At 45.5% G+C, this 25,752-nt stretch overlaps 1 protein-coding gene across 1 annotated transcript in view; it reads right to left on the bottom strand.

The window, feature by feature from the left end:
* Positions 1–4,036: 4,036 nt before the first annotated feature.
* The window catches only part of LOC138295328 (uncharacterized), a 298,639-nt gene continuing 276,923 nt past the window's right edge, over positions 4,037–25,752 (bottom strand). Inside the window, exon 14 of the mRNA XM_069233552.1 lies at positions 4,037–4,521. Within this exon, the coding sequence (XP_069089653.1) occupies positions 4,502–4,521 (20 nt within the window). The 3' untranslated portion in view covers positions 4,037–4,501. The remainder of the gene's footprint in view (positions 4,522–25,752) is intronic.

Raw genomic sequence — 25,752 nt, 5'->3', positions numbered from 1 at the left:
GGAGGTTGTAACGAAAGTACGAAAGAACCAGAGGGAGTACCGGGACTGGTACGACAACAAATAGGGCACAAGAAATAAACAATGGGTCATTGGGCAATGGGTCAGAGTAAAACTCCCTGGACCCACTCGGAAGGAAGGCAGCAAATTCTCTAAACCTTTGAGAATAGCGAAGGTGCATTAGAATGTTGTGACCCTGGAGGACGGTCGCACATTGAGTATGGACCACATAACTCGAGACCAAGGCAGCGAGTTGGAGGTTGAACAGGGAAATAGCAAGGAACTGAATGATACTACGACGAGGAGAAGCCCAACTGATCCCCCAAGGAGGAATATTCGTCCAACATGGCACAAGGACTATGGGCCAGATGTAGCAAAATCCGATTTTGCGACTTGCAAATTGCGAGTCTGAGTGACTCGCAATTTGCAAGTCGCAAAATCAGATGCAGAATGGTGTCTCAGACACCTTCTGCGAATCGCTATGGGGTCACAAAGACCCGCCTCATTAGTATTAATGAGGTGGGTCGCATTTTGCGACCCCATAGCGAGTCCCTGCACTCACAGGGATGGGTGGCCTGCTGAAGTCAGCATACCTCCATTTCTGTGACTGCTTTTTAAATAAAGCTTTTTTTTTTTCATTTTGCAGCCCGTTTTCCTTAAAGGAAAACGAGTTGCAAAATGAAAATAATTACGAAAACATTTGGTTTCGTTTTTTCAGTGTAGGCAGTGCTCCACTGGACCACTGCCTGCTCTGAAGAAAACCTTTATGCCCACATTCACAAAGGGGAAGGGGTCCCATGGGGACCCTTTCCCTTTTGCAAATGAATTACCACCAGTGTGACACTGGTGGTAACTGCGAATTGCGATGCAAGTCGCAAATAGGAAGGGAACACCCCTTCCTATTTGCGAGTCGCATTCACAAATTGCGAGTCGGTACCGACTCGCAATTTGTGAATGAGCATCGCGTTAGGCTGTTTGCATGGCGCAAACTGCGATTTTCGCAGTTTGCACCATGCAAACGGCTTCCTACATATGGCCCTATATTATGCAGTAGTAATATACAATTGAGATGCAGACTCTATTATGTTTTGGTGGAAAGGGGGAAGTGTTACAACTCACATAGGAATATTATTCAAGTTATATAGTGTAATCATTATACAAACATTATAATCTTATCTTTTAGGAAACTTAACCTTGTGTAATTATATGTACCACATTTCCTTGTAATAGTGGAGCATTCAAAGGTTCTCCTACAGAATGTTGGAGTATGGAACAACCGGGAGTGCACTTAGAATGTTGGTAGAGAGCTGAGCAGGAGGCAGACAGGAGATGAGGTGCTGTGCAAGGAGTCTGTCAATAAACCTCGTTCTACTACATTAGTGTGTGGCGCGTTATTACAGTCTGCCATCTCAATCCTGTGCAGTTTCCCTTTTTTCGAAGTCCGTGAACAAACCACAGCAGGTGGTAAACATTCAGTCCTTTCACTGTGTTGCTGGTCGGAGTATTGGGTAAAAGAAACTGCTTGAAGAAATAACAAGCATTTACAATGCAATGGGTCTAGCATTTGCTCGACTTAGAGCTATTAGCCTTGTACATTCCGAACTGGACTTTTCTTGACACATAAATTGAAAATGAAAAGTAAAACAGTTGACATAAGCAAGGCAATTCAAAGCGCCGCAGCTGCAATGAGCGTGAGTGCGAGAGTTATTGGCTCCCTGCGTGAATGACTAAAAAGGATCACGGCTGGGATGAAAGGAAAAACTAAACCGGAGGAGGGGCCATCACACACTGTAACAGGAGGAAGCATGATGTAGTGTGATGGCCAACAAAAATGTTCACTAAGTGAATTTGCCTGGGAGGGAACTCGACACACAAAGGAGGGACATTTCACAAAATGGGCCAATAAAAATGAAGTATTTAAAATAAGCACAACAGAGAATGAATAGCAAGAATGGGCGTGGTAAAAGCCCACAGAGATTACAACAGGCCAGAGCGCTTGCCCGCTCGACACTAAAAATGTGTCACTTACATGATTTCTGTATGTATTAATGTACAAAGGAAAACAACACTCATTAGGAGTAGTAAACATATAAAACACTCTAACAAAAGAAATGATCTTCATCATCAATAATGATTTGTGTAGAACTACTGGCCATAAACAATAATATGATGTCTTTTGCAATATTGTGCCACACAGTAATGCCAACAGTGACATGGCATAGTTCCCTTTCAGATTCAGTGCTTACGAGATATGAACATCAGGATTTCCAAAAACTGAAGAGAATACCCTTGTACACCTGTGCAAGCTTAAAATATGCCAGTAATAGAACAGATTGAAGCCATAAAATATGCCAGTCAGAATTACCTTTACACTTGATTATGCCATCACAAACGTATTTTATAAACACGTTCATTATAATTAATGCTTCAGAAAAATATACTCAGTACAGTTAATTTCGTAGTGACATGTGCTGTCAAAGTAAAGCGGGCAGTAGAACATGACCACTACAATTATTGTGCCAGAAGACATTTCTAAAACATTTATTAATACAGTGCCTATGTCTATCACACATAATATTTCAGATAAAATGGCCATCACAATTATCACACAAGTGAATTCGTCTTTTTCTTAACTATTGTGCAAAATAATTTCTACTTCACAATTACTGGCCCATCACAAATTTCAGTGTCAGACAAATGCCCTTAATGACAACGCTAAAGAATATTCACATTACTGTGTCACTGATTGCATAGCCACAAAAAATAATGTGCCACAAAAGATGAACACACTCATGACAGTTATTGCATCACAGTAGCCCTCAATCTCAATCCCTTCACTAGTGAACATAATTAATAATTAACGCTACAAAACAAAGTTTTTCCAGATGGCCGCGCGGATTCCAGAATTTCGTTTGTAGGAGAAGCAGATCACACGACGCGTGCACATGAAATCAAACACTGCGCGCTGCTTCCAATTCAATCACATTTGCAAATCACTGGTTGCTAATTTCCATGCTGTATTTTTTTTATTTTAATCTTCTAATTTTCCTCAAAAAGCAATATGACTGTGAGACGAAAACATCTCAAGTCATCACAGGCATTTGCAATGCAACGGGTCTCGCATTTCTCCGAGTTAGAGCTATTAGCAGTTGTAAACTCCCAACCTGACTTTTCTTGCCACATTAAATGGAAAAAAAGAGCGCGATCACGCTGCTACAGTTCACTCGTAGTGAAACCTGTCGGCAAAAGTGCAATTAACTATGTAACAGGGTCGATGTCATGGAAAGCGCTCAACTTCTGCTGAGCGAGATTGCGCTGCAAAGTAGTCCGCAAACCGGACGGAAAATAGCGAGCCTCGCATGTTTTCAGTACTTGGTCGCTCCGCTTGAGGAGGGATAACCACCGGAAAAGGCGTGACGTATGCTGCCTTCAACTAATGAAAGCAAGCAGATTTTAAGAGGCAGGCCCACGAACAAATAAAAGACAATGACGTGACATGGACGGGGCTCTGAGCCCTTTTCTTACTACTAAAGCATCTCACAAGTGAAACGCATGCGCACTCGCATTCGACCCAGGCTCGACACTAAAAAATGGTAGCCGAGTAATCGGCACAACCACTCCGCTGGGGAGCCAGTAAATATCATCCATGCTTTTTTCTCAAAGAGTTGTTCATAGTGTTAAATGTTTTTTGAAATGCCAAAAGATCAGTTCTCCTGCCAGCTGGCTGGCTGTGCTTCACACTGTTAGAGTGTTTGTGCTGATAATATGGGTGGGGTTTGTGGTGCTTTTGCACTTTAATGGTTCCGGTTTTGAAGCCTTCTAGTGTACACGGCACAGGCTCTGGATAGATAAGAATGCTTTACTGCAGCAGGCCCAAGGTAGTTTGAAATTAAGGATTACAATACATACAAAAGTTATGTTTTACATAAACTAAGGAAGATGGAACTTAAAGTGAATCAAAGTGTAATGGATTTCAGGAACTAAGGACAATAAATATTGTAATCTTTAATGAACTTTATTTGAGATGCATCACATCATCCTTTTATTTTACAGGGTGAACACCTGCATATTGGCGTAGCTCCTAAAATAAGTAATACAGTCCAAGAAAAACAAGATCGAGGCTTGATCGATTACTGGATGGGAAATTCACTAGAAAAGTCAAACATTCTTGATGTTAAGAGAATTATTTAGAATAACAACTAAATGGATTTTAATAGACAAGTGGATGTTTGCATAAAAGAGAATAATTAGCCTTGAAGGTGTGCCACATATTTTTTATTCCATGAGCCAATTAATAATATTTGACAATAAATGAAGCATTATCAATTAGGTGATCCAAGCAATGAAGCTGTGAAAGAGGTCAGCAATGAAGAGCTTCCCTCAATACCAAAGAGGCCATTGCTACAAAACCAGACTGAACATGGTGAGTTTCCTGTCTCCGCGGTGGAAGCGTGGACCACAATCCTTCTGGTCCCAGGAGTTTGAACTTCATATGAGGGTGGATTCAGGCTGGTATGGAGGAATCTGTAAACATACAAGCACAGTGCATGAGACACAAATCACTATATGTGCACTATGATACATGCACTGACTACACATACAAGGAATCCCAGTGTAACATCCTTCATACACAGATGCTTGTTATTGGTTAGTGGGTGCAAAACACTTGTGGCAGGTCTCATGCAGAGGGATCAAGTCTTTGTACAATTAGACAGTATGCACTAGTTGGTTATTTCTATTGGCTTTTAAGTTAACAAACAAAAACAAAATCATATTTATTGTAATGTTATTATATATGAAAAAAATGATAGGGTTCAACATTAGTTTCAACAGGGAAAGAGCTGATGCAGGCCCTTCACCTGTATAATGTGTATAATTCTTCACTGACATGTTGATAAACGCTAGAAGACCATGAAAGCAAAGACTCAGGTATCATGAGCTCTCCTAAATCTCTTTACACAAAGTCTATCCCCATTAATTCTGCTCACTGTGAAATATCAACATCACTGCATTTACAACATTCAACCCCAAACTCTTCAGATCATCCTGCATTTCCCCATTCAGCTTGTTTTGGATATTTTGGAAAGCAATTTGAAGAGTGTCAAGAGATTTTATAAACACTATGGCCCAGATTTACAACAAAGTGGAGCAGCGCAGCGTACTGCTGCGCCAAAAATAGCAGTGCCGCGCTGCACCGCACCGCTTTTAAAACGCAGGGATGCGTTATATTTACAGGAATACGGAGCACCCCTGTGTTTGCCCCCAGGCCGGTGCTGAATTAAGCTGCCTGCGTCAATGTAGGCATCCTTGCACCATAGTGCAAAGGTGTCTGCATTGAGGGAATAGATTGTTTTTTTTCCCCCTTCCTGCACATAAACTATCTACATTGGTGATTTTTCAGTTCTATGTGTGCTGCAAAATGCAGCACACATAGAAGTACCAAAGTGTCATTTTGGAATGATTGGAATGATTGTTTATGTGCAAGAAAGTACACCTTCCTGCACATACACAATCATTCATGGCCTTTTGCTCTTTCTATGTGTGCAGCAGAATGCAGCACACATAGAAAGAGCAAAAACGAGGAGGATTAAAAGTATTCCTCCTTGTTGTGTCATGCTGATTCCACCCATAGGGTGGCGTTAGATTTTGGCGTTGCCTCAGATTTATGTCTTCTTGTTAATCTGGGGCAGCGTCAAAAGCAATGGGTGTTGGGGTGGAACACCCACAGCAACCACCATTGCACGCCCCTCTGACGCAGAAAATTGTGTTGAAGGGGCCCATGTTTAGAAGACGGCATTACAAAAAGTGGCTTAATGCCTCCATCTAGATATGGTGCAGTGAAAGGCACCATGCGTCAGTAAAATAGATGCTCCGGTACCGCTAAAACCTTGTAAATCTGGCCCTCTGTGTGAAGAACATATTGGGTTACAAAGGTTGAGATGCAAACGTGTTTATGGTTTAGGGAATACATTCATTGACACCTTTCTAGATTCCAGACTGGCTTGAATAGATTTACCTCTGCAGTTTCAAGAACAGTGAAATCTACAATGCCTGGCTAAGAATGTGTAAACATCCATAAATGTAAATTATAATCTGACCCTTTCCAATCTTGGAAATGGTTGGAAAATGTACTCCAGCCAACAGCTGCAGTAACTCTCCTTCCATGATGGGAAGGGGGATGGGCCATCCTCACATTTGATGCAGGTGTAGGGAAAGGGCCTTCTCCACAGGCAGAAGAGTGGGATTATGCAGGGGGCTCTATTTCCCTGAGCAGAAAACTATGCTGTGTAGAATACTCTACATAGGATCACCTTGGAGATGTCACAAGACATGTGTAGTTGTTGGACTTTTGCTTATGCAGGGTCATCCTGAATCTTTTTGCCTCCTGCCTCCTATTTTCTTCTGACCTGTCGCTGTTGGCTTTTGAACTCTGAGCACTTTCCCACTGCTAACCAGTGCTAAAGTGCATATGCTCTCCGTGTAAATTGTATGTAATTGGTTTATCCATGATTGGCCTATTTGATTTACTAGTAAGTCCCTAGTAAGGTGCACTAGAGGTGCCAGGGCCTGTAAATCAAATGCTACTAGTGGGCCTGCAGCACTGGTTGTGCCACCCACATAAGTAGCTCTGTAATCATGTCTCAGACCTGCCACTGCAGTGTCTGTGTGTGTATTTTTACACTGTAAATTCGACTTGGCAAGTGTACCCACTTGCCAGGCCTAAACCTTCCCTTTTCTTACATGTAAGGCACCCCTAAGGTAGGCCCTAGGTAGCCCCAAGGGCAGGGTGCAGTGTATGGATAAGGTAGGACATATAGTAATGTGATTTATATGTCCTGACAGTGAAATACTGCCAACTTCGTTTTTCACTGTTGCAAGGCCTGTCTCTCTCATAGGATAATATGGGGGCTACCTTTAAATATGATTAAAGTGTAGATTCCCCTAGAGAGTAGATGGACATGTGGAGTTTGGGTTCCCTGAACTCACAATTAAAAAATACATCTTTTAGTAAAGTTGATTTTAAGATTGTGCGTTTGAAAATGCCACTTTTAGAAAGTGAACATTTTCTTGCTTAAACCATTCTGTGACTCTGCCTTGTTTGTGGATTCCCTGTCTGGGTCAGTTTGACAGTTGGGTTGTTTTTCACCTCGCACTAGACAGTGACACAAAGGGGGCTGGGGTGTAACCTGCATTTCCTGATTAGCCATCTCTGCTAGGAGGGAGGGGTGGAGTTGTCAGTCTCACCTGAAAGGACTGTGCCTGCCTCTTACAATGCCGGCTCCAACCCCCTGCTGTGTGTCTGATGCCTTGCCTGGGCAAGGCAGGATTTCACAAGTAGGTGTGAGTCCCCTTTGAAGAAAGGTGACTTCAAAGACTAAAATGGGTATAAGAAGGTCACCCAAATCTACAGACTTGAGAAACACTTCTGGAACCAAGAGGAACCTCTGCCTGGAGAAGAGCTGATACCTGAGGAAGACGTGCTGCCCTGCCTGTGACTGTGCTTTGTGGAGCTTTCCTGCAGTGCTGCTTCTGTCAGAGTAAGAGGGCAAAGACTGGACTTTGTGTGCCCTCCATCTTGTGAAGAAATCTCCAAGGGCTTGATTTAGAGCTTGCCTCCTGTTGTTTGAAGTCTCAGGGACAGCAAAGACTTCTCTCTACCAGCACCTGGAGTCTCTGGAGAGACTCCTGCTCTGACAAGTGGTGCCCTATCCAGTCCCTGGGCCCTTGATAGGAAAGCGGGTGGAAATCCAAGGAAATCGACTTCAGACGACTCCGGACCGACGCCGCTGCTGAATCCGGTAACGCCACCTGCACCCGACGCCGTGACCCTTGCTGGAACGCGACGCTCTTCGCAGGCCCGACACCGCTGCAGCCCTGCTGAAGTCCACGACTCCGTGAAAGTCGCCGCACCACGTCGTGACCGACGCCGCTCGAAGTGCGTGGATTCAACGTGTCGCACAGACGCCGCGATCCCCGACTTTGCGCATCGGCTTGTTTTCACTCTTCACCAAAGGTACTGTACTTGGGGGTCTACACGACTCCGTGTCCTGCGCCGCTGGTGTCGGCTTGTTGGAAACGACTCCGTCACGACACCGTGTTAACATCTCATCGAAGCATTTTTGTTTCCAAGCGCTATTTTTGAGTTTAATCTTTAAAAATTCATAACTTGACTTGTGTATGTCGGATTTTTGTCGTTTTGGTCTTGTTTTGTTTAGATAAATATTTCCTATTTTACTAAACCGGTGTTGTGTCATTTTGTAGTGTTCTCATGAAGTTACTGTGTGTGTTGGTACAAATACTTTACACCTAGCGCTCTGAAGTTAAGCCTACTGCTCTGCCAAGCTACTAAGGGGGTAAGCAGGGGTTAGCTGAAGATGATTCTCTTTTACCCTGACTAGAGTGAGGGTCCTTGCTTGAACAGGGGGTAACCTGACTGTCAACCAAAGACCCCATTTCTAACAGTAGTTATATGAGGTAACTCTGCTTGGCGCAGCTTTCTAGGTGCAGTACTGCAAAGGTTTGTGAAATGGAAAAACCATTATAGTGTATTTAAACAGGGATGTAAATATCCACCAATGCTTTGTTATTTTTGTCCTCAAAAGGGTCCATTCTTTACATGTGCAAGTTGGCGTAATGACGTTTTGGGATAGCAGGTTAGCTTCAAGGTAGTAGGAAAAGATTGCAAGTGGGTACAAAATGAAAAGAAGAAGTAAGAGTCTGCTGTGGGATGTGAGCATTGAAGGAAAATGTGGAAGCAGGAAGGAGCATGGAACAATACACTGCATCTGGAGGAAGTTCACTGTTGAAGAAACAAGGGACAATACAAACAGGTGGCATATGGTGTATTGAGGCTGCCTCCACAAGTGTAATAAAATATGAGGTTCCTGGATGTATTATTTTGTCCATTGAGATGTGAGTTCGACAAGAGTTGTATATGGAACTCCTATGAAGGATGGAGCTATCAAAGGACATTGTTAGGCAGTCGCAGAGGTGAATACAAGTAATATGAATTGTGTGGTGGATGTCTTATTGTTTAATGATAAAGAACAATGAAGCATAGTAAATACAAATAGTTGCTAAAGTGGTGCCTAACCATGGATTTATCTGAATACAATCAAGGAATTGAAGACTGTAGGAGGCTGGCCTGGTTTATAGTGGGTACCTTGTGGTACTTACACCTTGTGCCAGGTCCAGTTATCCCTTATTAATAGATTAGAAGTGTTCTAGCAGCTTAGGCTGATAGAGGTAGCTATAGCAGAGCAGCTTAGGCTGAACTAGGAGACATGCAAAGCTCCTACTATACCACTTATATCACATAGCACTATATCATAAGCAAACACAATAATCAGAGTTACTAAAAATAAAGGTACTTTATTTTATTGACAATATGCCAAAAGTATCTCAGAGGATATACTCCTTTAGGAGGTAAGAAATATACACAAAATATACACACAAACCACAATCAGGTAAGTAAACAGTTAGAAAAGTAGTGCAAATACTGTAGAACACAATAGAATGCAATAGGAGACAATAGGCCTAGGGGCAACACAAACCATATACTCCAAAAGTGGAATGCGAACCACGAATGGACCCCAGGCCTAGTGAAGTGTGTAGAGGGTTGCTGGGAGTGTAAGAAAACAGTAAGGGTGTCCAAGATACTCCACCCCAAGACCCTGAAAAGTAGGAGCAAAGTTACCCTACTACCCCAGAAAGACAGTAAAGTCGAGATAGGGGATTCTGCAAAGACAACAACTGACTGCAAAGCACTGAAGACGGATTCCTGGACCTGAGAACCTGTAAAGGAAGGGGACCAAGTCCAAGAGTCACGCAAGTGTCTGGGGGGGGGCAGGAAACCACTAAACCCCGGATGAAGGTGAAAAAGTGCTGCCTCTGGGTGCAAGAAGCCAAGGATTCTGCAACAACAGAATGTGCCAGGAACTTCTCCTTTGGTCAGAAGATGTCCCACGGCGTGCTGGAGGATGCGGAGTTGTTTCCACGCAGAAAGACCGCAAACAAGCCTTGCTAGTTGCAAGAGCGGTTGAGGATTTTAAGTGCTGCCAGGGCCCAGAAAGGACCAGGAGGTCGCCCCTTGGAGGAGCAGACAGAGGGGGCACTCAGCAACATGGAGAGCCCACGCAGAAGCAGGCAGCACCCGCAGAAGCACCTGAACAGGCATTCAGAAGATCTGAGCACAATGGTCGACTCAGCACAACAAAAGAGGGTCCACGAAGTCGGAGTCCAACTCAGCAAGTTGAGCAATGCAGGACGGAGTGTTGGGGACATGGGCTAGGCTGTGCACAAAGGAAGTCTTGCAAAACTGCACAGAAGCCCTAGCAGCTGCAGTTCACGCAGTACACAGGATTACTGTCTGGAGTGGGGAGGCAAGGACTTACCTCCACCAAATTTGGACAGAAGGGGCACTGTACTGTCGGGGAGACTTGGATCCATCTCCTGTGTTCCAGGGACTATGCTCGTCAAGATGAGAGGGGACCCAGAAGACCGGTGAGGCAGAAGTTTGATGCCTGCGTTGGCAGGGGGAAGATTCCGTCGACCCACGGGAGATTTCTTCTTGGCTTCCAGTGCAGGGTGAAGTCAGGCAGCCCTCAGAGCATGCACCACCAGGAAACAGTCGAGAAAGCCAGCAGGATGAGGCGCTACAATGTTGCTGGTAGTCTTCTTGCTACTTTGTTGCGGTTTTGCAGGCATCCTGGAGCAGTCAGCGGTCAATCCTTGGCAGAAGTAAAAAAGGGAAGTGCAGAGGAACGCTGGTGAGCTCTAGCATTCGTTATCTGGTGAGATACGAGCAAGAAAGACCCTAAATAGCCCTCAGAGGAGGATTGGCTACAGAGAAAGGTAAGCACCTATCAGGAAGGGTTTCTGACGTCACCTGCTGGCACTGGCCACTCAAGGGTGTCCATTGTGCCCTCACACCTCTGCATCCAAGATGGCAGAGGTCTGGGACACACTGGAGGAGCTCTGGGCACCTTCCCTTGGGAGGTGCTAGTCAGGGGAGTGGTCACTCCCCTTTCCTTTGTCCAGTTTCACGCCAGAGCAGGGCTTGGGGATCCCTGAACCGGTGTAGAATGGCTTATGCAAGAAGGGTACCATCTGTGCCCTTCAAAGCATTTCCAGAGGCCAGGAGCGGCTACTCCTCTCAGGCCCTTAACACCTATTTCCAAAGGGAGAGGGTGTAACACCCTCTCTCAGAGGAAATCCTTTGTTCAGACTTCCTGGGACTGGGCTGCTCAGGCCGCAGGGGGCAGAAACCTGTCTGAGGGTTGGCAGCAGCGGTAGCTGCAGAGAAAACCCCAGAGAGTTAGGTTGGCAGTACCCGGGCTCTATGCTGGAGCACCGGGGATGCATTGAATTGTCCCCCCAATACCAGAATGGTATTGGGGTGACAATTCCATGATCCTAGACATGTTACATGGCCATGTTCGGAGTTACCATTGTGAGGCTACATATAGGTATTGACCTATATGTAATGCACGCGTGTAATGGTGTCCCCGCACTCACAAAGTCCAGGGAAATTGCCCTGAACAATGTGGGGGCAGCTTGGCTAGTGCCAGGGCACCCACACACTTAGGGCCAGATGTATCAAAGGGTTTTACCCATTCTATGTCTATGGGAAAATGTGTTCGTACATATGGCCCTTAGTAACTTTGGACCTAACCTTCACTAAGTGAGGGTTAGACATATAGGTGATTTATAAGTTGCTTAAGTGCAGTGTAAAATGGCTGTGAAATAACGTGGACATTATTTCACTCAGGCTGCAGTGGCAGTCCTGTGTAAGAATTGTCTGAGCTCCCTATGTGTGGCAAAAGAAATGCTGCAGCCCATAGGGATCTCCTAGAACCCCAATACCCTGGATACCTAGGTACCATAAACTAGGGAATTATAAGGGTGTTCCAATGTGCTAATCAGAATTGGTCAAATTAGTCACTAGCCTGCAGTGACAATTTTAAAAGCAGAGAGAGCATAAACTCTGAGGTTCTGGTTAGCAGAGCCTCAGTGATACAGTTAGGCACCACACAAGGAACACATACAGGGCACACTTTATGAGCAATAGGGTCCTGGCTAGCAGGATCCCAGTGACACAGGCAAAAACAAACATACATACAGTAAAAATGGGGGTAACATGCAAGGCAAGATGGTACTTTCCAACACAAACCCCCCCTAAACGAGGGACAATAAGGCTAACCTTGCCCAGATGAGTTTTCATTCTCTAAGCGGAAATATCTGGAGAGTCCATCTGCATTGGAGTGGGTACTCCCAGGTCTATGTTCCACTGTATAGTCCATTCCCTGTAGAGATATGGACCACCTCAACAATTTATGGTTTTCATCTTTCATTTGTTTTAGCCAAAGTAGAGGTTTGTGGTCTGTCTGAACAATAAAGTGAGTTCCAAACAGGTATGGTCTCAAATTTGTCAGTGCACAGACCACAGCAAAGGTCTCCCTCTCTATGGCAGACCAACACTTTTCTCTAGGGGTCAACCTTCTGCTAATAAAAGCAACAGGTTGATCCTGGCCCTCAGTATTAAGCTGTGATAGCACTGCCCCAACCCCTAATTCAGAAGCATAAGTCTAGACTATGAACTTTTTGGAGTAGCAAGGGCTTTTTAGGACCGGTGCAGAGCACATGGCCTGTTTGAGCTCATCAAAACCTTTTTGACAGCTAGCTGTCCACAATACCTTTTTAGGCATCTTTTTACTAGTGAGGTCATTAAGAAGAGCTGCAATGGAGCCATAATTATTAATAAACCTCCTATAGTACCCTGTGAGGCCTAAAAAGGCTCTCACCTGGGTTTGAGTTGTAGGGGGGAGCACATTCCATAATGGTCTGGATTGGTGTAATCTGTTCCCCACCTACTAGGTGGCCCAGATAAACCACTTTTCCCTGCCCTATCTGGCACTTTGAGGCCTTGATAGTGAGGCCTGCCTTTTGCAGGGCCTCCAAAACTTTCCACAGGTGGGCCAGGTGATCATCCCAGGTGGAGCTAAAGACAGCTATATCGCCTAGATGTGCTGCACTAAAAGCTTCCAACCCTTGCAGGACTGTGTTCACCAACTTTTGAAAAGTGGCAGGTGCATTCTTCAGACCAAAGGGCATCACAGTGAATTGATAGTGCCCTCCAATGGTTGAGAATGCAGTTTTAGGTTTTGCATCTTCTGATAACTTAATCTGCCAATACCGTGCAGTTAAATCAAAAGTGCTTAGATACTTGGTAGAAGCCAGTGTATCTATCAGCTCACCTGCCCTGGGTATAGGGTGAGCATCTGTCTTGGTTACTTGGTTGAGCCGTCTATAGTCAACAGAAAACCTCACCTCTCTTTTTCCATCTTTACTGTGAGGTTTTGGAGCCAGCACCACTGGGCTAGCCCATGGGCTTTCTGAAGGCTCAATCACTCCTAAGTCCAACATTTTCTGAACTTCTTGTTTAATGCAGTCCCTGACATGGTCAGGCTGCCTATAAATCTTATTTTTGACAAGTAAACTGTCTCCAGTATTGATTGTATGCTCACACCAAGTAGTGGTACTGGTATTAGTGAGAAGAGTTCAGAAAACTGACTTTAAATATTTACACAGTTATCTTTCTGCTCAGCAGTAAGACAATCTGCAAGTACTACTCCCTCCACTAAGCCATCAGCTTCAGCGGTGGAGAAGAGATCAGGGAGAGGGTCACTCTCTTCTTCCTGTCCCTCATCAGTTGCCATGAGCAGGGTGAGATAAGCCCTGTCATAGTAGGGTTTTAGGCGGTTGACATGGAGCACCCTAAGGGGATTCCTGGCAGTACCCAGGTCTACCAAGTAGGCAACCTCACCCTTTTTCTCAACAATTAGATGGTGTCCACTCCATTTGTCCTGGAGTGCTCTTGGGGCCACAGGCTCCAATACCCACACCTTCTGTCATGGGTAGTACTGGGTCAAGACAGCCTTCTGGTCATGCCATTGCTCTTGCAGCTCCTGGCTGGCCTGAAGGTTTTTACTGGCCTTTTTCATGTACTCAGCCATACCTGATCTTAGGCCAAGTACATAGTCCACTATGTCCTGTTTAGCAGCCTTTACAGGTTGTTCCCAACCCTCCTTAACAAGTGCAAGGGGACCTCTCACAGGGTGCCCAAAGAGGAGTTCAAAGGGGCTAAGGCCCAGTCCTTTTTGGGAAACCTCGATGTAAGCAAAAAGGAGGCAAGGTAACAGGACATCCCATCTCCTTCTGAGTTTTTCATGGAGTCCCATTATCATACCTTTGAGAGTTTTATTAAACCTCTCAACAAGACCATTTGTTTGTGGATGATACGGAGTGGTGAACTTGTATGTTACACCACACTCCTTCCACATTGCTTTGAGGTATGTAGACATGAAGTTACTACCTCTGTCTGACACCACTTCCTTAGGGAAACTCACCCTGGAAAAGATTCCCAGGAGGGCCTTTGCCACTGCAGGAGCTGTAGTGATCCTTAATGTGATGGCTTCAGGATACATAGTGGCATGGTCCACTACCACAAGGATAAACCTATTGCCTGAAGCTGATGGAGGGTCAAGGGGGGCAACTATGTCAGCCCCTACCCTTTCAAAGGGCACCCCAACTGCTGAAAGTGGAATTAAGGGGGCCTTTGGAGTGCCACCAGTTTTGCCACTGGCTTGGCAGGTCACACAAGAGCGACAAAACTCTTTGGTGTCCTCTGACATATGAGGCCAGTGAAATAGGGGGACAAGCATGTCCCAAGTTTTACTTTGACCCAAATGCCCAGCCAAGGGAATGTCATGTGCCAAGGTAAGAAGAAACTCTCTGTAATGCAAAGGGATGACCAATCTCCTGGCAGCTCCAGGTTTAGGGTCCCTTGACTCAGTATACAGGAGGTTGTCTTCCCAATACACCTTATGTCTATCACTGACATCCCCATTCGGCTGCTTGACATCTTGCTGTCTCAAACCCCCTAGTGTGGGACAGGTCTGCTGTGCCACACTCAGCTCTTCCCTAGCAGGGCCCCCGGCACCCAAAAGCTCATCTGTATCTGCTGCCAGCTCATCTGGTGTAGGTTCTGCACAGGGAGAGGATTCCTCTTCCTCAAAAGGGGAATCTTCTGGTGAGGGAGGGATAGTGGGCAAGGATTTGCCCTTCCTACCCCTAGCTTTGGGAGCACTTAGTCCATTGATCCAGGATCCAGGTTTCCCTGTCCTTTTTGCTTTTTGGCCTGAGCCCTTTTCAAAACACAAATATGCCCAGGAATGACCAGCATTGCTGCATGACCCTCCAACTCCACTTTAGCACAAGCTGATGTCTCCAAATCATTGCCTAGTAAGTAATCTACAGTTAATTCAGTGGCTACCACAACTTTCTTTGGACCAGTAACTCCCCCCCGGTTGAGATTCACAATAGCCATGGGGTGGCTAAGTGTGTTATTGTGAGCATCAGTCACTTGGTACTACTGACCAAGTAGGTGTTGGTCAGGGTAAACCAGTTTCTCTATAACCATAGTTACACTGGCTCCTGTGTCCCTGTAGGCCTCAACCTCAACACCATTAATTAGGGGTAGTTGCTCGTACTTACCCATATTAAGGGGACAAGCAACCAAGGTGGCAAGTCAATGCCACCATCAGAGACTAAAACAGCCTCTGTGGTCTCCCTAACAAGACCAACCCCAACTACACTGCCAATAGTGAGCCCAGCTACACCATTGGATTAGCTATTTGTAGTAGATTTCCCACCACTACTGCTATTACTAGGGGCACTAGAGTTTGCAGTTGGGGTTGTGGAGGTGGGAGGTTTGGTGTTTTTCTTTGGACAAGTGGCATCACTTGCCCAATGGCCTTTTACTTTACATAAATAACACTAAGGCTTTTTCTGATTGTGGGGAGAGGATTTGGACCCACCACTCCCAGAGGATTTTTGTGGGCCTGATGAAGACTCAGAATGTTTTTTATCTTTGTCCCCACCCTTGTCAGAAGACTTACCATCTTTCTTCTTACCATCCTTGTCACCCCCTGTATGAACTCTTGTTCTGACCCATTTGTCTGCCTTCTTTCCCAATTCTTGGTGAGAGGTCAGATCTGAGTCTAACAAGTACTGGTGCAACAAATCAGACAAACAATTGTTCAAAATATGCTCTCTCAGGATTAGATTATACAGGCTTTCATAGTCAGTCACCTTACTGATATGTAACCAACCCTCCAAGGCCTTCACTGAACAGTCTACAAAGTCTGTCCTGTCTTGATAGGACTCTTTTCTGGTGTCTCTGAACTTAATCCTGTATTGTTCAGTGGTTAAGCCAAATCCTTCAAAGAGTGCATCCTTCAAATCTTTTTAATTGTAAGCATCACTTTTTCTGACAGTAAGGAGCCTATCACTACCCTTGCCAGTGAAAGATAGCCACAAGATAGCAGCCCACTTCCTTTGAGGGACCAACTGTACCATACAGGCCCTCTCAAGTGCAGCAAACCACTTGTTAATGTCATCCCCCTCCTTGTAAGGGGGGACTATCTTATGCAGGTTTCTGGAATCTTGCTCTCTAACAGGATTATTATCAAAAACTCTGCTGCTGCCACCATGGGGAACTAACCCCAACCTCTGCCTTTCCCTTTCCACATCCAGAGATTCCCTGTCTAAGGCCAGCTGCTGCTGTTTAAGCTTCAGCCGGCCTCTTCCAACCTCAGCTTTCTGAGTTCCCTTTCCATAATATTATCCTCAGGGTGGGAGGCTTGGGAATTGTGAGACACAGAAGAAATGTGGGAATTGGCAGAGTTGGACCTGTCTCTAACTGGCTGGACCCTAGTAACCTGGCCTTTAGGAGTGAAATGTACCCTACTAGTGTGTGACCCCCTCCCACTACCAGTGTCACTAGATGGCCTGTTAGCTGGCAGGTCCTTGGAAGAACCCTCCCCAGCAACCTCATGGAACTCCTCTGAGTCTAACTGGGTACCCCCCTCCTCTACCTCCTGATCCTGGGATGGGCCAGACTGGTACTGGTCACTTTCTAGGAGAAGGCTGAGGAGAAGACCTTTTGTAGGATTCTTTCCAAATGCTAAACCCCTTTCAATGCAGAGACCCCTCAAACTTTTAAAGTTTAGATTCCCATATGTTGCCTGGACAACTGTGGAAGTAAGCTCTACTGCAGACATGACAGAAAAAGTTTAGGACAGAGAGAAAAAAAGTTTTTGGAACTTTTAAAAGAACAGAGAAAAACTTTTGAAAACTTTTGAAAACTTTTGAAAGTTTTCAGAAAACTTTCAGAAACGTTTTAAAATTTTTTAGAGAAGGAAAGTTAAACTGGTTAGGTTACTGTGTATATTCGGAAGTATATGGTATAAGGTTTTCTTATGAAAAGCACCAATGACAAAGTGGTAAAGCAGTTACAAGTACTCATCCCACCGCTGCACCACCAATGTAGGAGGCTGGCCTGGCTTACAGTGGGTACCTTGTGGTACTTACACCTTGTGCCAGGTCCAGTTATCCCTTATTAGTAGATTAGAAGTCTTCTAGCACCTTAGGCTGATAGAGGTAGCTATAGCAGAGCAGCTTAGGCTGAACTAGGAGACATGCAAAGCTCCTACCATACCACTTATATCACTTAGCACTATATCATAAGCAAACACAATACTCAGAGTTACTAAAAATAAAGGTACTTTATTTTAGTGACAATATGCCAAAAGTATCTCAGAGGATATACTCCCTTGGGAGATAAGTAATATACACAAAATATACACACAAACCAAAATCAGGTAAGTAAACAGTTAGAAAAGTAGTGCAAATACTGTAGAACACAATAGAATGCAATAGGAGACAATAGGCCTATGGGCAACACAAACCATACACTCCAAAAGTGGGATGCGAACCACGAATGGACCCCAGGCCTAGTATAGTGTGTAGAGGGTTGCTGGGAGTGTAAGAAAACACTAAGGGTGTCCAAGATGCCCCAACCCAAGACCCTGAAAAGTAGGAGTAAAGTTAACCTACTACCCCAGAAAGACAGTAAAGTCGAGATAGGGAATTCTGCAAAGACAACAACTGACTGCAAAGCACTGAAGACGGAGTCCTGGACCTGAGGACCTGTAAAGGAAGGCGACCAAGTCCAAGAGTCACGCAAGTGTCCAGGGGGGGCAGGAGCCCACTAAACCCCAGATGAAGGTGCAAAAGGGTTGCTTCTGGGTGGAAGAAGCCAAAGATTCTGCAACAACGGAAGGTGCCAGGAATGTCTCCTTTGGTCAGAAGATGTCGCACAGCGTGCTGGAGGATGCAGATTTGTTTCTACGCAGAAAGACCACAAACAAACCTTGCTAGCTGCTGTGGTTGAGGATTTTTGGTGTTGCCATGGCCCAGGAAGGACAAGGAGGTCGCTCCTTTGAGTAGCAGACAGAGGGGGCAATCAGCAACACGGAGAGCCCATGCAGAAGCAGGCAGCACCCGCAGAAGCACCTGACCAGGTGTTCAGAAGATCTGAGCATGACGGTCAACTCACCACAACGAAAGAGGGTCCCACGAAGTCGGAGTCCAAAACTCAGCAAGTTGGGCAATGCAGGACGGAGTGCTGGGACCTGGGCTAGGTTGTGCACAAAGGAAGTCTTGCAAAAGTGCACAGGAGCCCTAGCAGCTGCAGTTCACGCAGTACACAGGATTACTGTCTGGCATGGCGAGACAAGAACTTACCTCCACCAAATTTGGACAGAAGGGACACTGGACTGTCGGGGACACTTGGATCCAGCTCCTGTCTTTCAGGGACCACACTCGTCAACATGAGAGGGGACCCAGAGGACCAGTGATGCAGAAGTTTGGTGCCTGCGTTGGCAGGGGGATGATTCCGTTGACCCACAGGAGATTTCTTCTTGACTTCCAGTGCAGGGTGAAGGCAGGCAGCCCTCAGAGCATGCACCACCGGGAAACAGTTGAGAAAGCCGGCAGGATGAGGCGCTACAAGGTTGCTGGTAGTCTTCTTGCTACTTTGTTGCGGTTTTGCAGGCGTCCTGGAGCAGTCAGCGGTCGATTCTTGGCAGAAGTCGAAGAGGGAAGTGCAGAGGAACTCTCCTGAGCTCTTGCATTCGTTATCTGAGGAATAGCCCAGAGGAGAGACCCTAAATAGCCCAAAAAGGAGGTTTGGCTACTGAGAAAGGAGGCTTGGCTGCTAAGAGAGGTTAGCACCTATCAGGAGGGGTCTCTGACGTTAACTGCTGGCACAGGCCACTCATAGCAGTCCATTGTGCCCCAACACCTCTGAATCCAAGATGGCAGAGGTCTGGGACACACTGGAGGTGCTCTGGGCACCCCCCCCCCGGGAGGTGCAGGTCAGGGGAGTGGTCACTCCCCTTTCCTTTGTCCAGTTTCGAGCCAGAGCAGGGCTAGGGATTCCCTAAACCTGTGTAGACTGGCTTATGCAGAGATGGGCACCATCTGTGCCCATCAAAGCATTTCCAGAGGCTGTGGGAGACTACTCATCCCCAGCCCTTCACACCTATTTCCAAAGGGAGAGGGTGTAACACCCTCTCTCGGAGGAAATCCTTTGTTCTGCCTTCCTGGGACTGGGCTGCCCAGACCCCAGGGGGCATAAACCTGTCTGAGGGGGTGGCAGCAGCAACAGTTGCAGTGGAAACCCCGGAAAGGCAGTTTGGCAGTACCTGGGTTCTGTGCTAGAGACCCGGGGGATCATGGAATTGTCACCCCAATACCATTCTGGGTGGACAATTCCATAATCCCCCGGGTCTCTAGCAGAGAACCACTGCCCTGACCTGCACCTCCCAGGGGAGGTGCCCAGAGCTCCTCCAGTGTGTCCCAGACCTCTGTCATTTTGGATTCAGAGGTGTTGGGGCACAATGGACTGCTCTGAGTGGCCAGTGCCAGCAGGTGACGTCAGAGACCCTTCCTGATAGGTGCTTACCTCTCTTAGTAGCCAAGCCTCCTTTCTCAGTAGCCAAACCTCCTTTTTGGGCTCTTTAGGGTCTCTCCTCTGAGCTATTCCTCAGATAATGAATGCAAGAGCTCGCCAGAGTTCCTCTGCACTTCCCTCTTCGACTTCTGCCAAGGATCGACCGCTGACTGCTCCAGGAAGCCTGCAAAACCACAACAAAGTAGCAAGAAGACTACCAGCAACCTTGTAGCACCTCATCCTGCCGGCTTTCTCGACTGTTTCCCGGTGGTGCATGCTCTGAGGGATGTCTGCCTTCACCCTGCACTGAAAGCCAAGAAGAAATCTCCCGTGGGTCAACGGAATCTTCCCCCTGCTAACGCAGGCACCAAACTTCTGCATCACCGGTCCTCTGGGTTCCCTCTCATCCTGATGAGCATGATCCCTGGAATACAGGAGCTGGGTCCAAGTGTCTCACACAGTCCAGTGGCCCTTATGTCCAAATTTGGTGGAGGTAAGTCCTTGCCTCCCCATGCCAGACAGTAATCCTGTGCACTGCGTGATCTGCAGCTGCTCCGGCTTCTGTGCACTTTTCCAAGGATTCCTTTGTACACAGCCTAGCCTGGGTCCCCGGCAATCCGTCCTGCATTGCCCAACTCCCTGAGTTGAAATACGACATTGTGGGACCCTCCTTTGTGACTCTGAGTCAACCGCTGTCCTCAGATTGTGCCTGCTCTGGTACTTCTGCTGGTGCTGCCTGCTTCTGCAGTGGCTTTCTGAGTTGCTGAGCGCCCCCTCCTTCTCCTCCTACAAGGGGCGACATCCTGGTCCTTCCTGGGCTCCAGCAGCACCCAAAATCCTCAACCATGACTCTTGCAGCTAGCAAGGCTTGTTTGCAGTATTTCTGCGTGGAAACACTTCTGCCACCTTCAGCACGCCGTTGGACATCTTCCATCCAAAGGAGAAGTTCCTGGCCCCTTCCGTCGTTGCAGAATCTTTGGCTTCTTCCACCCAGAGGCAGCCCTCTTGCACCTTCATCCGGGGTTTAGTGGGCTCCTGCTCCCCCCTGGACACTTGTGTGACTCTTGGACTTGGTCCCCTTCCTTTACAGGTCCTCAGGTCCAGGAATGTGTCTTCAGTGTTTTGCTGGTGCTTGTGGTTCTTGCAGAATAACCTATCATGACTATTCTGTCTTTCTGGGGTAGAAGGGTGAATTTACTCCTACTTTTCAGGGTCTTGGGGTGGGGTATCTTGGGCACCCTTACTGTTTTCTTACAGTCTCAGCGACCCTCTACAACCTACCATAGGCCTGGGGTCCATTCGTGATTCGCATTCCACTTTTGGAGTATATGGTTTGTGTTGCCCCAGGCCTATTCCTACCTATTGCATTCTATTGTGATTCTAAATTGTTTGCACTCATTTTCTAACTGTTACTTACCTGTTTTGGGTTTGTGTGCATATAATTTGTGTATATTACTTACCTCCTAAGTGAGGGTATCCTCTGAGATACTTTTGGCATATTGTCACTAAAATAAAGTACCTTTATTTTTAGTAACTCTGAGTATTTTGGTTTCTTATGATATTGTGCTATATGATATAAGTGGTATAGTAGGAGCTTTGCATGTTTCCTAGTTCAGCCTAAGCTGCTTTCCTATAGCTACCTCTATCAGCCTAAGCTGCTAGAACCCCTCTATTCTACTAATAAGGGATAACTGGACCTGGCACAAGGTGTAAGTACCACAAGGTACCCACTATAAGCCAGGCCAGCCTCCTACATTGGTGGTGCAGCGGTGGGATAAGTACTTGTAACTGCTTTACCACTTTGTCATTTAGTGCTTTTCATGAGAAAATCATATACCAAATTGTTCAGTATATGTACATTGAACCAAAACAGTTTACTTTTCTGCTTTAAAACTTTCTACTAAGTTTCTGAAAAGTTCTGAAAACTTTAAAAAGTTTTCAAAAGTTTGAAAACGTTTTTTCTCTGTGCTTTCTAAAAGTTCTAAAACTTTTTCTCTCTCTGTCTTAAACCTTTTTCTATCATGTCTTTAGTAGAGGTCACTCCCAAAGTTGTTCAGGCAACTTATGAGAGTTTAAACTTCAAACGTTTGAGGGATCTCTGTCTGGATAGAGGTTTAAGCATTGGTAAGAATCCAACAAAAGAGTTTATTTTTAACCTTCTCATAAAGGATGACCAGAACCAGTCTGGGACATCCCAGGAAAGGGTGGAAAAAGGGGAGGCTTCCCAGTCAGACTCAGAGGAGTTCCCTGAAGATGGTGGGGAGGGTTCTTCCAAATTCCTGCCCTCTAGCAGGCCCCCTAGTGACACTGGTAGTGGGAGAGGTTCACACATTAGTAGGGCATCTTTTACTCCTAAAGGCCTGGTTAATAGGGTCCAACCATTTAGGGACAGGTCTCTCTCTGCAAATTCCCAAATCTCCTCTGTGTCCAAACATTCCCAAGCCTCCCACCCTGAGGATAACTTAATGGAAAGGGAACTCAGAAAGCTGAGGATAAAAGAGACCAGACTGAAGCTTAATCAGCAGCAGCTGGCCTTAGACAGGGAATCCCTGGATATAGAGAGGGAAAGACAGAGATTGGGGTTAGTTCCCCATGGTGGCAGCAGCAGTATTACTGATAGCAATCCTGTTAGAGAACAAGATTCCAGGAATCTGCATTAGATAGTACCCCCTTACAAGGAGGGGGATGACAATAACTGGGTTGCTGCACTTGAGAGGGCCTGTATGGTTCAGTTGGTCATGACAATTCCATGATCTTAGACATGTTACATGGCCATGTTCAGAGTTACCATTGTGGCGCTACACATAGGTAGTGACCTATGTGTAGTGCACGCGTGTAATGGTGTCCCCACACTCACAAAGTTCGGGGAATTTGCATCTTGCATAATGTTAATATAACCCTACAAATTCACTGAAAAAAACATAGGCTACAAGGACATTATAGTTAGGAAATAGAATACAAAAAAATCTAAGAAAGTCTCTAAAAAACAAATGTTACATGGATGTTTTATTTAGGCTCAGATTTTACCCACACAAAACTATCCAGCTGTTATATTTAAAGTTATTTCAAATAATTATAATTTGTGATATAAGGTAACTCTCCCTTGTGCACTCCTCAATTACTGCTAATTACCCCAGATATTACATCACTCATGACATCTTCTACGATATCTTTGATATTATCACTTTATCATTTGCACTAAAAAATATTGATGATGTGCATGGCAAGGGTGCGAGTTATAGTTGTCTTAGGGCACATGTTAATTTGCTGGGCCTAGGTGATAGTGTCCCCAGGGCCAAATTCAGCCTGGGAAGGGAGACCACATGGCTCCAACCACTTTAATAATGGGCCAAGCCCCAGAGATTGTGGTCCCTGAGACCAAAATCGTTCCAGGCATCGCAGTCTCCTCCCTTTTTCAAAAATTGGCTGGCCTTGGGATGGGGTGGCTGGGGTCCAAATCTGGCAGGGCGAGGGGCTCTTTGGGGGTTGTCCACAGACCCGCCCTTGTGGCAACCACTGCCACACCCAACTGAAAGCTGTGAGTGGTACAGGGTTGGATGCTTATGGTGTGTTTGGCATCAGGACATACCTGCAGATTACACCCTCAGCTAACCCCCCCCACCTTCCACCTCTAAAGGCCATTCTTGGTGCAAGGTTGGCTGCTCATTGGAGCGTGGCCACAGCGCCTGGTCTGTGGCAACCGCTTCCATGCAGAGCTGGTTTGGGTGCTTATAAGGGGTAGGCCGCAGGAGCCTGGCCGTCCCCCAACCCAAAACCAAACGCTGTATGTGGGGTTGGGGGCTTATGAAGGGTTTTCCGAAGGCCGTGCGCAACAATGTTTGGTTAAATTTAAAATTATTAAATATTACTTAACGTTCAAAAACATGGAAATTCACTGAAAAAAAACGAAGGTTACAAGGACGTTATAGTTAGGAAATAGAATTTGAAAAAAAAATTTAGTAATCCTCTTAAGAAACCACAGCGTACAGGAACGTTATAGCTAGGTTCAGATTTTACTCGCACAAAGCCACATAAATTCATAAGTTATTGTTATGGTGATTTGAAGTAACTAAAAGTCGGCCCTAGGTAGCTATAACTGAATTAAAAGTGGATGTGCACTCCAGCTGAGGATTGAAACATTGGATATTTTTTAAACCTGAATAAAGTTCCAAATAAGAACTTTGAGATGAACTAATAGAAAATTGGCAATATTGGGCTAGCGTAGAGCTCTCACAGATGTTTTGGTACAGTAAGAATCTGTCACTGACGTGAAGCAGTTACACACATTTTTAGAACGCTCATGCAAACTCAATCTCTATAATATTAGCATGAAATCCTATACTTTGACATATATTTTCCAGGAGGTACTTCTTGGTATTTATGGGTTTTTCTGACACTCTTGGTGTTGAGAAAATACCTAAAATATGTCTTTCTTCTGTCCATTTTTCAGTAATCTTATTCATTTTTTTTTTTGCTTCCTAAAAAATTTCCCAAATCTCCTGTAACATTGCATTTTGATTATATCCAGTGGCGGCTATGGTAAATGTCCCAATAAGCTGTGTGATGTTTCATCTGCCACAACATCAGACAAAACTACTCGGGTGGAGTGTCCAAAGTTGACGTGAAACATTTTAACTAGCGCTGCAAAGCTTACAAATGCTATATGCACACCAATGTCCATTAATGTTCCCAAACCCTCTTATCGAAAACCTGACCATCCTGCGTCATCCTGTAAAATGGTAATTGAAAATTCTGTTGATTTTTTACATAACATGCTTTAAAATAAAAAATTGCTGTGCATTTTCACCAAATATCCACAGGGACCTGTGTACTATAATCATTAAAATGCAAAGGAAAATACATCATCTGCTTTCAAATCACATTAAAACAGTAGATATTTCTCTGAACACTTTAAGGCAATATGACCTGGTTGGAACTTTCTCTTGATGTTGTTATTACTGGGGCCATTCTCTCCAAAGCAAATATTCCTGGCAACAAGCATGTCCCCAAGGTCAAACTCAGCCCATGGAGGGGGGACATGCAGCCCCCCCCCTTCCAATAATTGGCTGTGCCCCAGGGGATGGGGTCCCATGGGACCAAAATTGACCTGGAGAAGGAGGTGCATGGCCTCCTCCTTTTGGTCTATTTTTGAGTGGCCTGGCCACTCACACGCCCACCCACAGACTCACAATGTGGGATTGGCTGCATGCCGCGGATTTGGTCACAGGTCATGGCTGATGGCCAGACCCTGCAACCAACTCCCTGCCATTTATGGCCAAGCTTGTGCCCCCCATGCACAGTTTTCTCATCACTAATATTGGAGTGAATGTTGCAGTTATATTATGAATGATATTGAAGAACATGCCAATACTGATGTAATATGTGAGTTGAGCGCATGGTGAGTGTGCAATTTATAGTTACTTAGATCGTGAGTTATAATGTGTTGGGATAATTATAACTATAACTGTTAAAAATCTATGTTTTTTTTCCACATAAAATCTGAACCTAACTGTAAAGTCCTGCTAGCCTTTGGTTTTGAGTGAATTTCTAAGTTTTTTTAAAATTCTATTTCCTAAGTATATCGTCCCCCTAACCTTTGCTTCCTTTAGTGAATTTCTATGATTTCTTAATGCTAAATATTATTTACCTTATTTTAATCCAACCTTGCACCATGCACTGCCTTCGGCCATGAGCGTAGGGGTTGGCCCCAGGACATGGCCGGTTACCAGGACCTGTGCCCAACTACCTGTAGGCACCCCGTACCACACACAGTCTTCAGCTGTGAACACCAGAGGTTGGGTATAGGAAGTGGCCTGTGGCCAGGCCTTGCAGCAAACTCCCCACAGGCACCCAACACCAGCCCCTGTGGCCCATCCTCCAGACGTAGGCTACCTGGG

Source organism: Pleurodeles waltl, chromosome 5, assembly GCF_031143425.1.
Source record: "Pleurodeles waltl isolate 20211129_DDA chromosome 5, aPleWal1.hap1.20221129, whole genome shotgun sequence".
Lineage (NCBI taxonomy): Eukaryota > Metazoa > Chordata > Amphibia > Caudata > Salamandridae > Pleurodeles > Pleurodeles waltl.
Note: the sequence above shows the minus strand (reverse complement) of the source record. Positions and strands in the feature narration are given on the sequence as shown.